Raw genomic sequence first — 17,748 nt, 5'->3', positions numbered from 1 at the left:
GTGGGTGGGGGGGGGCCGGGGTCCCTCCAGGTGGCACTCGCGGCGCTTATCCCCGGCCTCCTCCCCTTCCCCGGTCCTGATTGGCAGGCGGCCTGCGACCAGCCGCGAACGCCACAGCGCCTCGGGCGCCCAGGCGAACGCGAACGGCCCCCAGCGGGAGCGGGCGAGTAGGAGGGGGCGCCGGGCTATATATATAGCGGCTCTGCCTCGGGCTGGCCCGGCGCGCAGGGAGGCGCGCACTGCTCCGCAGGGTCCCAGCTCCAGCCGTGCGCTTTCCGCCGGGTTCCCCGCTCCATGCAGCCGGGGTAGCGCTCGGCGACCGGAGGCCCCGTCGCTCGTCTCGCGCTCCTCCTCCGCTGCACACTCCCGCCCGAACTCGGCCGTGCGCTCCCGCGGGCCACCCCAGGCGCAGCTCTGACCCCCAGCTTCCCAGGCGCACGGACCGCCTGACAGACGCGCGGCCCTCGGGCCGGGATGTCGGGGCCCGGGCCGGCCGCGGCGGCACTGCTCCCCGCGGTCCTGCTGGCCTTGCTGGCCCCCTGGGAGGGCCGAGGGAGCGCCGCCGCACCCGCCGCACCCAACGGCACGCTGGAGGCCGAGCTGGAGCGCAGCTGGGAGAGTCTGCTGGCGCGCTCGCTGACGCGCCTGCCGGTGGCATCGCAGCCCAAGGAGGCGGCCGTCCAGAGCGGCGCCGGCGACTACCTGCTGGGCATCAAGCGGCTGCGGCGGCTCTACTGCAACGTGGGCATCGGCTTCCACCTCCAGGTGCTCCCCGACGGCCGCATCGGCGGCGCGCACGCGGACACCCGCGACAGTGAGTGGCGCGGCCGGGCGGGAAGGGGCAGGGGCTGGGGGCAACGGCCGCCCCTGCCCACGCGCTGGGTCACACGCTGAGATCCCGGCGGGCACCTGCTCGAGGGCCCTGCGAGCCGGGGCGGACTTGGGCTCGGGTCCCTTCTGACGAGGGGCGGGGGACGCAGACACTCTTGGCTCCAGCAGCCCAGAGCAACCCCTGAGGCCGGGCCCCGCCTACCGCCTTCAGAAGCTCGGGCTCCCAGCGCCGAGTTCCAGCGCCTTCGTCCGTGGGCACAGGGCGCGTGGTGCAGCCATAGGTGGCCGGAGACACGCGTCCCGGCCTCGGTCAGGCCGGGAGACCGCCGGGCTCGACTAGTCTCTGAAGGTCCGGGACAGAGTGCGGCCGCCGGGGGTCCCCTACACCGGCAAGCTAATCTGAGCTAGCTCAACCTTGGGCCCCGGTGGCCCTTGAGGGCGGCCTGCGCCAGGGACCCCGGGCCCTTTATCCCCACCCCCACCCCAGAAATAGGGTCCCCGGAGGCGAACAGGGCGAGGGGCGGAGTGGGCCAAGGGTCACCTGCCCCGCAATGACCTGCGCCCCGCCCCCAGGCCTGCTGGAGCTCTCACCCGTGGAGCGGGGCGTGGTGAGCATCTTCGGCGTGGCCAGCCGGTTCTTCGTGGCCATGAGCAGCAAGGGGAAGCTCTATGGCTCGGTGAGTACCGCAGGGTCTGGCCAGGCACCTCGCTGGGAACAGCGGACCTGGCTGGCGGGATCCTGGCTTCTCCAGCCCCACCTGTGCCTGGGTCTTGGAGGGGTGGCAGGGTCACCGGGTCACCGGACTGTCAGGCTTGCCCAGACAAAGGAGGCAGCCCCAAGGCAGTAACAATGAGGTTCCTTCCGTCCCTGAGTGAGCCCCTCTCAGCCCCAGGAAAGGACGCTTTTGAGAGCCCTTCCCTTCTCTAGTTCAGAGGGGTGGGTCCCAGCGGTGGAACTGCCGGCTTTAGGCTTGAGGAAGGGTGAATTCTCTGGCCGCTAGGTGCAGGGCAGGTGTTGGGAGCACCAGATGTTGTGGGCTGGCCATGTCCCTTTCTCACCCTGTGAGAGTCTTGACACCCTAAGTGCTCAGAGAGACATCTCAGCCGAGAGTGGGGGCTGGGAGAGAAGGGGGTTCTGACTCCTGGCCCCAGGCTGGGTACCTTGCTCAAGAGGTGGCCCAGCCGTGACGCCGCCCTGCTTTGCTCCAGCCCTTCTTCACCAGTGAGTGCAAGTTCAAGGAGATTCTCCTCCCCAACAACTACAACGCCTACGAGTCCTACAAGTACCCCAGCATGTTCATCGCTCTGAGAAAGAACGGGAAGACCAAGAATGGGAACAGAGTGTCACCCACCAATAAGGTCACCCACTTCCTCCCCAGGCTGTGACCCTCCGGAAGGCCCCTGCCTCAGCCTCGGGAAGCCCCCGGGAGGGGAGCATCGAGGGCCACCTTGGTGCACTTTTCTTCGGATGAAGAGTTTAATGCAAGAGTAGGTGTAAGATATTTAAATTAATTATTTAAATTTGTATATATTGCCACCAAATTATTTATGGTTCTGAGGGTGTGTTTTGTAATTTTTTTTGGGGGGGGGTGGGGGTGGGCGGGGAAAAGACAAAAAAAAAAAAAAAACCCCACCAAAAAACAAAAAACCAACTCTGACTTTTCTGGTGCAACAGTGGAGAATCTTACCATTGGATTTCTTTAACTTGTCAAAAAGTTGTCAGGAGTGTGCTGCTATTCTGTGTTTTAAAATAAGGTGACGTTGGATTCCGATGTCAACCCCTGTAGTATGGTGTGGAGCATCTCTCTGTACGGAAAGGCCTGCCCAAGGCTTGGGAAGCCAGTTCAGGGGGCTCCCGGCTAGTGTCCTTAGAGGCTGCTCCCTTTGTGCCCTGTTGCTGTTCATCGGGGCATATCGGTTTACTTTGGGCACAGAAAGCGCGCTGTCGTAGTCCTCCCTGCCACTCTGTTTTTAGATCTGCCAAGACTGACCTTTGAACTTTCCTGTAGTCAATCTTCCTTGATCTACCAGATGGGAGAGACCCCTGGACAACTTTATAAACTCCTGTTTGCCTTTTTTTGGATCAGCGACAGCCCCCATGGCTGTGATCATTGGGGAAAAGACGAAGCTATTTCATAAATTCCGTGAAGAGGAATCGGTATCCCACTGGGAGGCTAGAAATGGAGAAGATGGTGTATTTGCAATCAAGACAAAACCCTAGTGATGAAAAATAATCTGTGATAGCAGATGCTTCTGATGGTGTGATAGAATATATATATATATATATATATTATATATATATATATGTATATAATTTTTTTTTGAGACGGAGTTTCGCTCTTGTTACCCAGGCTGGAGTGCAATGGCACGATCTCGGCTCACCGCAACCTCCTCCTCCTGGGTTCAAGCAATTCTCCTGCCTCAGCCTCCTGAGTAGCTGGGATTACAGGCATGCGCCACCATGCTCAGCTAATTTTTTGTATTTTTAGTAGAGACGGGGTTTCACCATGTTGACCAGGATGGTCTCGATCTCTCGACCTCGTGATCCACCCGCCTCAGCCTCCCAAAGTGCTGGGATTACAGGCTTGAGCCACCGTGCCCGGCCTAGAATATATTTTTTAAAAGAAACAAACCCCCACCCCCACCCCAAACGGGCTTCCCTGTGCTTAGGGAGCTGCGGGCTAGAGCTAGCTATTATTTTTAGGTGAAATATCCTTGTAATTGTACAAAACACTTGACGCAGTGTTTGCGTGGTTTCTGATGCATCCCCTGCTTAAGTGCGTTTAACATCTACCTCACAAGCCGTGAAACCTGCAGAAAGCTCAGACCCGGTGCAGGCGTTTGCCATCCCAAGTGGCTTTTTTTCCCATATGTAGCCAAAAAAGATTGCAGATAGCGTCGGTGCGTCCCATTCGAACCTTGTCACGTTTGAGCTATCTTTACCCCGTGATTTACTTTTAGTAAGGGTGATCATGGTGAAAATATTTGCAGACAGCTGTTACAGTGCACTATATGGTCACCAAGTAACCTTATATTTTTCTTTATATATTTTACAAATGTAACCCCTGTCGTTGAAGCAACCGTGGAAGAGGCAGGGTGGGTGATGTTTAAAAACAGTTTCGAGGTGATGGCAAACGTTTAATTTTAATGAATGACTTTTTAGAGTTTATACAAAATGACCTTAGCTTGCTACCAGAAATGCTCTGAATGTTTCGTCAAGACTTTAATACTCTCCTAGGATGTTTCTGAACTGTCTCCCGAATTAACTTTATGGGAGTCTACAGACAGCAAGACTGGAAAATCTGATTGGAGTTTTTGTCTTTCACATTCCTTTTGAAAACGCTTTGTTCGAATGCAAATCATCGACTTAAAATACTATTCTTAACCAAGGCCTGGAAGAAAGAAGACACTTGCAAAGCCACTAAGACAGGACCACACGTCTTCAACTGCTGTTCCTACAATGTCATAAAATGTTCTCAATTTTTAAACCACACCCTAGACTCCAGGACTGTTGAAGCAAGATGACCTTTGTAGGTCTCCATGCTGTGTGCGTTCGGGGGTGTGGAGGGATAATCTGAGGACTTTCTGGATTTTAATGTATTCATCTAATAACAAACCATGATTGTCTTAAATGCCTTAAATTATTATGGAATCTCTTGTCTCCGAGCCGAATCAGGTTGTCAGAATTAACACGTGTTAGGTGCAGCACTGGATCTCCCTTGACCACTTCTGTAGATAGTTCTTCAACACATCATATGTGGTGCCTGTAGGGATGTAACTGGACCTTTCAAATATTGTTTTCATATTGCTGTGATGGGGATCCGAGGTTCCTGTAGGTCCCACTGTTTTCAGGGTCTGTAGTTTTATACAGGTGCCGACCGACCCTCATTGTGAGTATGTGCTGTGCACACTCCCATACTGACCGCCATGAAAAGCGTCTATCGTGTATAGAAAGATGCCACCGGACTGGATGTACACAATTGGGAAAGGGATTAAAAACTATTAAAAATATGCCTTAAAATGTCAAGACCTGGTTCCCTCCCCGTGTCTTCCGGGGGTCTTTCTATTTGAGGCCTGAGCCTCCATGGCTGGGGGTGGGGATGGGGACAGGAGAGACGAATTTTAGCCAGCTGTGTCCACACAAATGCAGCCTTGGAAACAGGAGCCTGGGGGGTGAAAGTGTCACAAAGTTTTGCCATGACACTGAGTCTTGCAGTTGATTCTCATTCTCCTGATGGGGGCTAATTCACGCCATCCCCACGACTGTAACTAGCCCAGACGCCGTGCCCCTCCCATCGACCTCCTGTTCTCAAAAGCAATTTGCACTCCCCTAGGGGAAGCAGTGACACTCCGGGGCTGGTCTTTAGAAGGCAGCCTCGAGAATATTCTTCAAAATCTGAGTAGGCACCATCCATGGGTGTTGAACTCAATATAATGAACCGCAGCTAGTCTTTTATTTGTATTTTTTTTAGAAGGAGTCTCACTCTGTCACCCAGGCTGAAGTGCAAAGGGATGATCTCTGCTCACTGCAACCTCCGCCTCCCGGGTTCAAGCGATTCTTCTGCCTCAGCCTCCTGAGTAGCTGGGACTACAGGGGTGCGCCACCATGCCTGGCGAACTTCTGTATTTTTAGTAGAGGCGAGTTTCACCATATTGGCCAGGCTAGTCTCCAACTCCTGACCTCATGATTCTCCTGCTGTGGCCTCCCAAAGTGCTGGGATTACAGGCGTGAGCCACCTCGCCTGGCTAGTGTTTTATTTTTACTTATTTATTTTGAGATGGAGTCTTGCTTGCTCTTGTTGCCCAGGCGGGAGTGCAATGGCATGATCTCAGCTCACTGCAGCCTCTGCCTCCGGAGTTCAAGCAATTCCTCTGCCTCTGCCTCCTGAGTAGCTGGAATTACGGGCACCCACCACCATGCCTGGCTAATTTTTGTATTTTTAGTAGAGGTACGGTTTCACTACGTTGCCCAGGCTGGTCTCGGATTCCTGACCTCAGGTGATCCATCTGCCTGGGGCTCCTAAAATGCTGGGGTTACAGGCGTGGGCCACCATGCCCAGTCAGCAGCTAGTCATTTATAAGAAGGAAATGGAGCTAAATCTTATGTAATCAAAATGATTTGAGTGTATCAATCGCAGTAGGGGTACAAACTGTTTTGTGACAATTTGAGTTTAGTTATAGACACTGTATTTGTGACTAGTCTTAACTAGGAAGTACTCATGAGTGCAGTAGGTTGCATTTCAGAAAGCTCAATGCTGACCTAATGTACCTAGAATCTGGGTTCCCCTCTCCCTGTAAGACATACCCAATTGCTTTGCAAAAAGGCCATCAGGGTTGGAAGATCCTTAATTGTACTTAATTTGTTCTCCAAAGCATCATATTCTTCCTTTTCTTAAAAAAAAAAAAATGTTATTATAGAGACGGGGTTTCACTTTATTGCCCAGGCTGGCCTTGAACTCCTGAATTCAAATGATCCTCCCACCTCGGCCTTCCAAAGTGTTGAGATTACAGGTGCAGGCCACTGAGCCTGGCCCTTTTCTGTCCTTATTCTTGACACCTGTGATCTAGATATGACCAAAAATAAGTAGGTGATGTTAGAGGGTGAATTATGTCCGCCTCCTCCGAAAGATATGCTGAAGTCCTAACCCCCAGGACCTGAGTATGTGGGTTCATTGGAAATAGGGTCTTTATAAATGTAAAATGAGGCTATGGGGGTGGGGCCTAGTCCACTATGACTGGTGCCCTTCTACAAAGGAGGCCAGGTAAAGGGACACAAAGAGAAGGTGGTGTGAAGATGGAGGCAGACGGGTGATGCTTCCACAAGCCAAGGACTGCCGAGGGGTGCCAGCAAATGCCCAACAGCCAGGAGAGTGGCCCAGGACAGGGGCTCCCTCCCAGCCTCAGAAGGAGCCAGGCTTGCAGACACCTTGACCTCAGACTTTTAGCCTCCAGCGCTGTGAGATAATCAATTGCTGTCTTTTAAGCCTACAGTGTGATACTTTGCTGCCACCCTCGGCCATTCACACTGGGGTGGGGAAGGGACTGCAACCTGCATGATCCAGTCACCTGGACCTGCAGCCTTTCATGCATGCAGACCCTGCGGGTCTCTGTCCACATCTGTCCCGGCCAAACAAGGAATGACTCATCCAGCTTCTGGGGTGAAAGTCTGCCCATCATTGGCAAAATTTCTCAGTGGAACTGAGCTTTCATCTTGGTTTTCCAGCTCCTAGCATAGAGGGACAATGGGGAGTCAAGGACAGGATCCAAGAGAGATGGAAAAGTCACTCATTACTGTGCCTAATTTAGAAATTGAACTTTATTATTGGTATGTATAGAAAAAAAGAGTATACAGCTGGTGCTCTTATCTGTGGGTTTTGCATCCTGCAGACTGAAAATATTTGGAGGGTTGGGCACGGTGGCTCGTGCCTGTAATTCTAGCACTTTGGGAGGCTGACGTGGGCGGATCACCTGAGGTCAGGAGTTTGAGACCAGCCTGAACAACATGGCGAAACCCCCTCTCTACTAAAAATACAAAATTTAGCTGGGCGTGGTGGTGGGTGCCTGTAGTGGTCCCAGCTACTCCGGAGGCTGAGGCAAAAGAATCGCTTGAACCCAGGAGGTGGAGGTTGCAGTGGGCCAAGATCCCACCATCGCACTCCAGTTTGGGTGATACAGCAAGACTCCATCTTGAAAGAAAGAGAAAAGGCGGGGTGGGGCGGGGAGAGAGAAGCAAGGAAGAAAAGAAAGAAAGAAAAGAAAAAAGAAAGAAGAAAATGTTTTGGAAGAAAAGCTGGGTCTGTACTGAACATGTACAGGTTATTTTTTTTCTCTTATAACTATTCCCTAAACAGCACAGCGTAACAACTATTTACATAGCATTTACCTTTTTTTTTTTTTTTTTTTTTTTTTTTTTTGAGACAGTTTCGTTCTTGTTGCCCAGGCTGCCTCTGGAGTAGCTGGGACTATAGGCATGTGCCACCAGGCCTGGCTTTTGTATTTTTAGTAGAGACAGGGTTTCTCCATGTTGGTTAGGCTGATCTTGAACTCCTGACCTCAGGTGATCCACCCACCTCGGCCTCCTAAAGTGCTGGGATTACAGTCCTGAGGCACCTCACCTGGCTAGCACTTACATTTTATGAGCTATTGTAAGTCATCTAGAGATGATTTAGAGGACGTGGGAGGACCCACATGCGTAGGTTATTTGCAGATCCAATGCCACTTCATATCAGGGACTGGAGCATCCCCAGAGTTTAGTATTCGAAGGAGGTCCTGGGAGTAGTCCCCTCAGATCCCAAGGGACGCCTGTATGGGGCTCAGAACTATGTGCAGTTTCAGGCACCCAGGGGGGTTTTGGCACCTGTCCCCTGTGGATAAGGAGGGGCTACTGTATTACTGTCATTCCCTTAAAAGACTTAATTACAGTCTTAACGTCCCAGTGCTTCTCTAGCTTCCTGTTAATGGGATGATTTTCTAGCCCAGTGTTAGGAGACACTGTCATGCCAAGAAAAGGCCCCTCCTTAGGGTGTGGCCAGCGTTTTCTCCTGAGAGGCTGGTCTGGTGGGGCCATTTGCCTTGTTTCTAAAGACGGCCCTTTAGGGGGCTGGGTGCGGTGGCTCATGCCTGTAATCACAGTACTTTGGGAGGTTGAGGTGGGCGATCACTTGAGGTCAAGAGTTCTAGACCAGCCAGGCCAACACGGTGAAATCACGTCTCCACTAAAAATACAAAAAATTAGCCAGGTGTGGTAGCACGTGTCTGTAGTCCCAGCTACTCAGGAGGCTGAGATGGGAGAATACCTGGAACCCGGGAGGCGGAGGTTGCATTGAGCTGAGATGGCGCCACTGCACTCCAGCCTGGGTGACAGAGCAAGACTCAGTCTCAAAAAAAAAAAAAAAAAAAAAAAAAAAGACAGCCCTTTGGAAAGACAGTTCCCTTCAAATGCAGCCTGCACTGGCTTACTCTGGTCTACTTTAAAATAATATCAAGGGCTCATGAGCTCAGTGTTTCTTCAATGTGAATAATTTGTAAGTGTTCTCAGTTCATCATTCAAATTCTATGTTTTTTGTTGTTGTTGTTGTTTTGAGACGGAGTCTCACTCTGTTGCCAGGCTGGAGTGCAGTGGCGCCATCTCGGCTCACCGCAACCTCTGCCTGCCAGGTTCAAGTGATTCTCCTGCTTCAGCGTCCCGAGTAGCTGGGATTACAGACAGGCGCCACCATACCTGGCTAAATTTTTCTCGTATTTTCAGTAGAGAGGGGCTTTCACCATGTTGGTCAGGCTGGTCTTGAACTCCTGACCTCCTGATCCTCTTGCCTTGCCCTCCCGAAGTACTGGGATTATGGGTGTGAGCCACCGCGCCCGCCCACTGTTGGTTCACCTTTAGCACATTCGGTGGCTTACTTACTTCCAAGTCTTCCTTTCTTCCTCGTCTCCTGCGGTTCCAGCTGAACAGGGTTTTCCTGTTGGATGGTGTCTTGGTCCATTCAGGCTGCTATAACAGAATACCATCAGCCCAGAGGCTTAGAAACATTTATTTCTCATCGTTCTGAAGGTTGGAAGTTTGTGATGGGGGTGCTGGCATGGTGGGGATCTGATGAGGGCCCTTGTGTTAGTCCGTTCTTGCACGGCTGTAAGGAACTGCCTGAGACTGGGTAATTTATAAAGAAAAATGCTCAAACTGGCTATACAGGAGGCACGGCTAGGGAGGCCTCAGGAAACTTACAATCTTGGCAGAAGGTAAAGGGAAGCGGGCACATCTCACATGGGCCGAGCAGGAGGAAGGAAGAGAGGGGGGAGGGTCGACGCCCTTTTAAACAACCAGATCTTGTGAGAACTCACTCGCTATCAGGAGAACAGCCGGAGGAAAATCTGCCCCAAGGATCCCGTCACCTCCCACCAGGCTCCTCCTCCAACACTGGAGGTTAGAACTGGACAAGAGATTTGCAGGGGCACAGATCCAAACCCTGTTAACCCTCTTCCAGGCTGCACAGTGCCAGCTTCTCTCTGTGTCCTCAAATGGCAAAGGGGCAAAGGGGCTCTCTGGGGTACCTTTTTTATTTTTTTATTTTTTGAGACGGAGTCTCACTCTGGCACCCAGGCTGGAGTGCAATGGCGCGATCTCGGCTCACTGCAACCTCTACCTCCCAGGTTCAAGTGATTCCCCTGCCTCAGCCTCCCAAGTAGCTGAGATTGTGGGCACCAGCCATTCACGCCCAGCTAATTTTTGTATGTTTAGTAGAGACGGGGTTTCACCATGTTGGCCAGTCTTGTCTCGAACTCCTGACCTTGTGATCTGCCTGCCTCAGTCTCTCAAAATGCTGGGATTGCAGGTGTGAGCCCCTGCACCCGGCCTGCGGTCCCTTTTTTAAAGGCACTAATTCCCACTCATGAAGTCTCCATCTAATGACCTAATTGCCTCCCAAAGTCTCCATCTTCTAACACCATCACATTAAGGATTGGGGTTCAACATGTGAATTTTGGGGGGACACAGACATCAGGCCATAGCAGGTGGGATAGGATGTCAGGGCACCCGCTGGGATCAGGAAGGGAGGAAGCAGCATCGCCCCTTCCTGGTCTCACCCACCCTGGCGGTCACCCCCAGTGGCTCTTGGGCAGAGGCCTAGTTGCCTTGGGAACTCCTTTCCTGAAGTCACATCCAAGGTCAGCTGACACACTTCGCTTCTTCAGACAACTCTTTTGTTGTTGTTGTTGTTTAGATGGAGTCTTGCTCTGTCGCCAGGCTAGAGTGCAGTGGCATGATCTGGGCTCACTGCAACCTCTGCCTCCTGGGTTCAAGCGATTATCCTGCCTCAGCCTTTCGAGTAGCTGGGACTACAGGCACCTGCCACCAAGCTCAGCTAATTTTTGTATTTTTAGTAGAGATGGGGTTTCACCATGTTAGCCAGGGTGGTCTCAGTCTCTTGACCTCGTGAGCCACCCGCCTTGGCCTCCCAAAGTGCTGGGATTACAGGCGTGAGCCACCGCGCCCAGCCTTGAGCCAGCTCTTACTGCGCTCTGCCCAGCTTCCCACGCTGGTCCATGGCATGTGTATTTTGGGAACAGCGAGCTCTGGCTGGAGCAGCTCCACAGCCCCCAGGCCTTGGGAGGCCTTCTGCACCAAGCTGCCATCCCCGTTTCTGGTGCCTGGGACTGGCTGGGGCTAGCAGGTTCCATCCTGTGAGATGTCCTAACCCTGGACTTGGGGCCTGTGTGAGCTTGAGTCCTCCTTTCTTCCCTTGGGGGATGCTCTTCAACATCTCCCCCCAACCCTCCCACACACACACACACACGCGCAGGGTGGACCCAATGACGGGAGGAACTTCAGGACTTACTCCTGTGGGTCATCTTGGGACCAAGTGGCTTAGTGACCCCTGGTTACCACTCAGGGCAGGTTTCTTTGGACCCCAAGCCCCAGTGCCCACGTCTTTGCCTCTGGATGCCTCTGGGCAGTTGCGCTATCTGGAACTTCCCGTGTTTGGTCCTGAAATGTCTCTCTGTGTGATCAGCCCCTGACTCTCCAGCTTGGGGTGGATCTTGATCTTGGCAGTGGACCTGGGCAGTATGCCCGGTGGGCGACAGCCTGGGTTCAGGGGGCAGGACCCCTGGGGCTGCCTGCACTTGTGAGCTTTGAGCAATGAGACTGAACCCCACTGAGTCCTGTTCCTTCACCCACGGTTGGGAAAGGAATAGAAATCGAATATTAAATAGAAATAACAATAAAAAACCGTTTTCACGGTTGTTGTGAAGGAGCTGAGGCAGAGCTTCTAAACACTCAGACCTCCAGGTGTCTCCAGGGCTGCTGCGGTTGCCCTGGGCCCTGGTTCCCACGCTGCCTACCATGTGTACTCTTACCTACCTGAATTTTTGTTTTTATCCATTCCTTCATTACTTACATAATCTTCTTTTAAAATTTTACAGCACGAGCCTCAGTGGAAAAACGTTGTCCCTTGCCGTACACAGAAGGTAATCCATGACAAGAAACACCAAATGATGTTGAGAATTTCCTGCAAGATGCCGGTGTCTGCCGAAAGCGTGGAGCCTCGGGGCTCGCTGCCTCTTTTTCTCCCTGCAAGAGAGATTTGCAAGTGTTAGAGAGGCGATAAGGACTTACTGTCACCAAACAGAGACTTTCTCCTGGGAGTGAGAATGGCTGAAAGGGAATAGCTCTCTCACTGGGCAACTCAGTGTGACTTAATGACCCACCCATGTTCCACCTAGCTGTGCCTCTCCTGCTGCGGCTAACGTGACACCTGAGGCAGCACCCTGTTAATCCACAGAAGGGCTCAACACAACCCCAGACTGCCAAGTGCTCACAAGGGTAAGCTGCGATTTCAGCGACTCGTACGGCTCGCTGGACGCCTCTGTGGACACAGAGAGGCAGCCGACGCTACCTTCCCAGACAAAGCAGTGGCAGGTTTCTGCAGGAGCTCCCAAGGCATCTGACCCAGGAGGGAAATTGCACTTGGCAAGTGACCTCATATCTTCAAAGGGCTCCCTGTCACCAGGGACCTGAATCGGCCAGAGACCCTGCAGCCCTGGGCTGTCCCAGAGCACCCCACTTAGGACTTGCTTGCGCGTGCCTTTCTGCAAATGTCAGAACCCTGATAAAATGATAGACAAAGCTAAGTGGTGGTGACTTCTTTGACTCTCCTCTCACTGACAGGTGGGTGTTAGGTCCCTTCCACTTCAGTCTGAGTGGGCTTCTAACTGCTCCCACCAGTAGCATTGGCAGAAGTACCACCCTGTGATTTCTGAGGCTGGATCACCACAGGTGATGCTTGGAGCCCTGAGCCACCATGTCAGAAGTGCAACCGCCTGAAGAGGCCATATTGGGAGGAAGCCCAAGCCACACAGAGATCAGAAGTCCAGTCACCTGAAGAGGCCATATTGGGAGGAAGCCCAAGCCACACAGAGATCAGAAGTCCAATCACCTGAAGAGGCCACATTGGGAGGAAGCCCAAGCCGCACAGAGATCAGAAGTGCAACCACCTGAAGAGGCCATATTGGGAGGAAGCCCAAGCCGCACAGAGATCAAAAGTGCAACCACCTGAAGAGGCCATATTGGGAGGAAGCCCAAGCCACACAGAGATCAGAAGTCCAATCACCTGAAAAGGTCACATTGGGAGGAAGCCAAGACACCCAGAGAGGTCAAGTGTAAGTGTTCTAGCCACAGTCCCAGCTGAATCTGGACTTCAAATTGTCCCAACCCAAACATCGTACATGTGAAGAAGCCTCCATGATGGTCCCAGTTCCCATCCATTTGAGTCTTCCCAGCAACTTCCAGATGTCATGGGAGAGACAAGCCATCCTGCTGTGTCCTGTCCAAGCTCCTTGTAATAGAACCAGCAAGCTCAATAAAATGGTGGTTGCCATGTGCCACTGAGATTTGCCTCAGTTTGTCATGCAGCAAGAGATGATGGATAGGTGCTAATGGAGAGGCGGGGAAGAGGATGGTGAGGCATTCAGCCCATTCTCCCTGCAGCCCACTTTCTCCCTGGGACCCTGGGACATCCAAGGCAGGACGGCCGAGTGGGCATTTGGCTTCTTTGGGCTGGAAGGGGAACTGGGACCTGTGGTGGAGAACAAAACTTGCCTGTCTTTGTGGCTCCTGGCAGAATCCAGGATTTTCATGTCCTGAAGGGACTCCAGTACGAAGGGCCAGTGCAAACCCTTGCTGGTGTCCTGGGATGGCTAACAGGGTCTGCTGAACCCCAAGGACCAGGAGGGGGCTCTTGGAGTGGGATGAATTGTCCCCAGCCCCCAGAATTGGCAGAAGGCCTTCACCTACACCTGGGTCCCAGGCACTGAGAGCCTCTCTCCCAGAGCCAGCAGAGAGGGGATGGTTGATCCCTTCCTGAGCTTCCCAGCCTCCGGTCAGAGGCTGCTGGGTTGTCCACTGTCTCCCTCCACCTTCAGCCTGACCAGATGGGGCCTGGGAGAAGACAAAGTCGTGATTGAGCAAAGACAACACCGTGCCCCGGGGCTCTCGGCTGCCTGGGGGAGGAAGGCCCAGCCCAAAGTGTGACGGGGAGACTCAACTGAGAATTCTAACCAATAAGGGAAAGGAAGGGCATTTCTAGAAGAGATGGAATAAGAAACGATGGAGCAATTTACTCCTAAAATAGCGTTTAGATTTTCAAAATAACTTGTAAACGTTCAGTAGATGGGTTTAAACAAGAAAAAGGATGACAGCTGAGTCTGAGAACCACAAGAGCATCTGGGAAAGCTAACTCCCAACCCACCGCCCCATCGGCTGCCCTCTGTCTGCGCCCAGTCTCACATGCCTTCTTTCCGTCCTGCCCCTGGGCCTTTGCACACGGCCCCTGCTAGACCTTCCATGCCTGGTGGCTTCTTTCCATCACTCAGCACTCAGCTCTGGCTCAGGGACACTTTTTTTTTTTTTTTTTTTTGAGATGGAGTTTCGCTCTTGTTACCCAGGCTGGAGTGCAATGGCGCTATCTCGGTTCACCGCAACCTCCGCCTCCTGGGTTCAGGCAATTCTCCTGCCTCAGCCTCCTGAGCAGCTGGGATTACAGGCACGCGCCACCGTGCCCAGCTAATTTTTTGTATTTTTAGTAGAGACGGGATTTCACCATGTTGACCGGGATGGTCTCGATCTCTTGACCTCGTGATCCACCCACCTCGGCCTCCCAAAGTGCTGGGATTACAGGCTTGAGCCACCGTGCCCGGCCCTCAGGGACACTTTTGAAGACCTCGTAAGATGGCCCCTCTTCCAGGTCACTCCCCGATTGTAGCGCCTAGCATTATCCAAATGACCATATGCATCTGTTATTACACATTTTTAAGCTCTGTCCCCTTAGCAGGGGTTGTTTTATACCAAGAGTTGGCCTCGCCATCCTTATTCATTGCTGTACCCCAGTGGGGGAGCAGGGTTCACAGTGGCCCCACAGTGTAAGCTTGTTGAGTGAATGAGCAAATGGAGTCTGAACATCTTGTGATAACTGGACTAGAATTTGTCATATAGGTTAAGGACAGATCTTTGGTTATTTTTGTTTGTTTGGAGACAGAGTCTCGCTCTGTCACCCAGGCTGGAGTGCAATGGTGTAATCTCGGCTCACTGCAACCTCCGCCTCCCAAGTTCAAGCGATTCTCTTGACTCAGCCTCCTAAGTAGCTGCAACGACAGGCATGCACCACCAGCTAATTTTGTGTTTTTAGTAGCCGGGCTGGTCTTGAACTCCTGACCTCAGGTGATCTACCCACCTCAGCCTCCCAAAGTGCTGGGAGTGTCTCCCAGCACGGGCACACAGTTCTGGTGGCTTAGGAAATGCCTCTGGGCAGCTGCCCGACAGCGCTGAGTCCTGCTGAACTGTGGAGTGCTTCGATGGCTCCCTTTTCTCTCTCCTTCATCCTTCTGACTGGAAATGGAAAACTTTCATTTGACAGTTTTTGATGAGTCTCAAAGACACTCATGCCAGTGTCCCCCTCACACCCGGCTAGTGCTTGCTGATTCTCACGTTTTAACACACAGTGCAAAGGCACAGGCTTGTGCTCTTGGAAGGACCAGTATTCATTTGGAATTCCATCATGAGAGTGTCCAGAGAGAGGAGCAGAGCCAGCCCGCTGCCGAGGAACCACCCCGCCCACCCGTGAACACTGAGTTAAAGAAATAGCTGTGCTTTTTACACCACGAGGTTTGGCACTGGCTTGTCACACAACCAAAGTTACATCATCTGCTCTTTATAGTAACTCCCAAACCAAAGATGAAATAAAAACGAATACTCTAAATCAGGTGTCCCCAAACTACGGCCCGCGGGCCGCATGCGGCCCCCTGAGGCCATTTATCCGGCCCCCTGCCGCACTTCAGGAAGGGGCACCTCTTTCATTGGTGGTCAGTGAGAGGAGCACAGTATGTGGCGGCCCTCCAACGGTCTGAGGGACAGTGAACTGGCTCCCTGTGTAAAAAGTTTGGGGACCCCTGCAGTCTAAATTATCCAGAAAGCTAGAAAGAGAAAACACCTCATAACCAAACATGGGCATGCAGCCATAGCTGTATTTAGAGAGCACGTTCACAGCCCAGGATGGCTTTGTTATAAGAGCCTACAGATAAACTCTATCAAATATTCAAGGTAAGAACAAAGAAGAGGAAAGTAAACTAAAATAAATTAGAATGAAGGGATCTGATAGCATTAAAAGCTGAAATTAGGCCGGGCAAGGTGGCTCATGCTTATAATCCCAGCACTTTGGGAGGTCGAGGTGGGCAGCTCATGAGGTCAGGAATTCGAGACCAGTCTGTCCTATGTGGTGAAACTCCATTTCTACTAAAAAATAACAAAATTAGCCAGTCGTGGTGGCCATGCCGGTAGTCTCAGCTACTTGGGAGGCTGAGGCAGGAGAATAGCTTGAACCCGGGAGGCAGAGGCTGCAATGAGCCAAGATCATGCCAGTGCACTCCAGCCTGGGCGACAGAGTGAGACTCTGTCTCAAAAACAAACAAACGAACAAACAAATGCTGAAATTATTTAAGTTGATAATAAAAAAAATACCAGAAAGCATGAAGAAAATCAGAAGTTGGTTCATTGAAAAGGTTAGTATAATGGGAAAAAAAATCGATTCCTGGCAAGCCCAGTTAAGAAAAGAAAAAGTGAAAGAGGAAAGTTACAAATGTAGGAATGAGAAAGTGGTTACAATCCCCACTAAAAAAAAGGAATTAATAGAGTATGAGAAAAAAAAACATGGACACCCTACCGCTACAGCACCACATGTAAAACTCACACCTGTAATCTCAGCACTTTGGGAGGCCGAGGTGGGAGGATCACCTGAAGTCAGGAGTTCAAGACCAACCTGGCCAACATGGTGAAACCCCATCTCTACTAAAAACACAAAAATTAGCTGGGTGCCGTGATGCATGCCTGTAATCCCAGTTACTCAGCAGGGTGAGGCATGATAATCACTTGAACCCAGAAGGTGGAGATGAGCTGAGATTGAGCCATGGGACTCAAGCCTGGGCGGCAGAGTGAAATTCTGTCTCAAAAACAAAACAAAACAAAACAAAACAAAAAACCCAGGAGCCACAAAAACTAGACACCGAGCATGAACAGAGCAGAGGGTAGTGTGTGTCCCCAGGCAGCCCACGTGGACACCCTCGGGGGATGGCAGAGGCATCAATCCCTTTAATCCTAGTTTCATATTTGTTCATTGCAAAGGTGTATAATGTTCAACTCATGACAGAATTAGAAGGGAAACATATCCTGGCTTACACGTCTAAGCTGCCACCAAAAGAAAGCAGCTACAAGTGGTTTGTTATGTTCACACCTTCCAAGAAAGGAGAATCTTCTACATAAGGGGAAGAAGAGCTGGGAGAGGCGTCCCACACGCATTCCCTCCGCACCACAGACCGAAGCTTCCCCAGCAGACCTTTATCCTCTCACCGCCCTGAAGGCCGGAGGCTAAGATCAAGGTGGGGCAGGGGTGGTCCTCGGGCCTCTGCCCCTTGGTCTGTGGATGCCGCCTTCTCCCTGTGCCCTCCTGCGGTCCTCCCTCTGTGTGTGTCTGTGTCTTCATCCCATCTTGGGTTTTTGCTTTGTTTTGTTTTTGTTTTTTGAGACAGGGCCTCTCTGTTGCCCAGACTGGAGTGCAGGGGCGTGACCCTGGCTCACTGCTGCCTTGGCCTCCAGGCTCAGGCGATCCTTCCACCTCAGCCTCCCAAATAGCTGGGACCACAGGCATGCACCACCACACCCGGCTAATGTTTATATTTTTAGTAGAGGAGGGTTTCACCATGTTGCCCAGGCTGGTCTCGAGCTCCTGAGCTCAGTCAATCCACCTGCCTCGACCTCCCAGAGTGCTAGGATTACAGGCGTCAGCCACCACGTCTGGCCCTCGTGTCTTCTTACAGGGACACCAGTCAGGTGGGATGAGGGTCCACCCCTATAATCTCATTTTACCTTAAGTGCGT

The 17,748-nt window shown here is 52.1% G+C and overlaps 1 protein-coding gene across 1 annotated transcript; it reads left to right on the top strand.

Annotated features, from left to right (window-relative positions):
- The first annotated feature begins 474 nt into the window (after positions 1 to 474).
- On the top strand, positions 475 to 2,217 carry FGF4 (fibroblast growth factor 4). Its single transcript, XM_003941164.2, has 3 exons — positions 475 to 814; positions 1,405 to 1,508; positions 2,041 to 2,217. Exons 1-3 carry the CDS (start codon positions 475 to 477, stop codon positions 2,215 to 2,217), a joined length of 621 nt encoding a protein of 206 aa, XP_003941213.1.
- Positions 2,218 to 17,748: the final 15,531 nt, after the last annotated feature.

Source organism: Saimiri boliviensis, chromosome 6, assembly GCF_048565385.1.
Source record: "Saimiri boliviensis isolate mSaiBol1 chromosome 6, mSaiBol1.pri, whole genome shotgun sequence".
Taxonomy (NCBI): Eukaryota; Metazoa; Chordata; class Mammalia; order Primates; family Cebidae; genus Saimiri; species Saimiri boliviensis.
The sequence above is the reverse complement of the archived record's forward strand: the minus strand, read 5'-3'. Positions and strand labels throughout refer to the sequence as shown.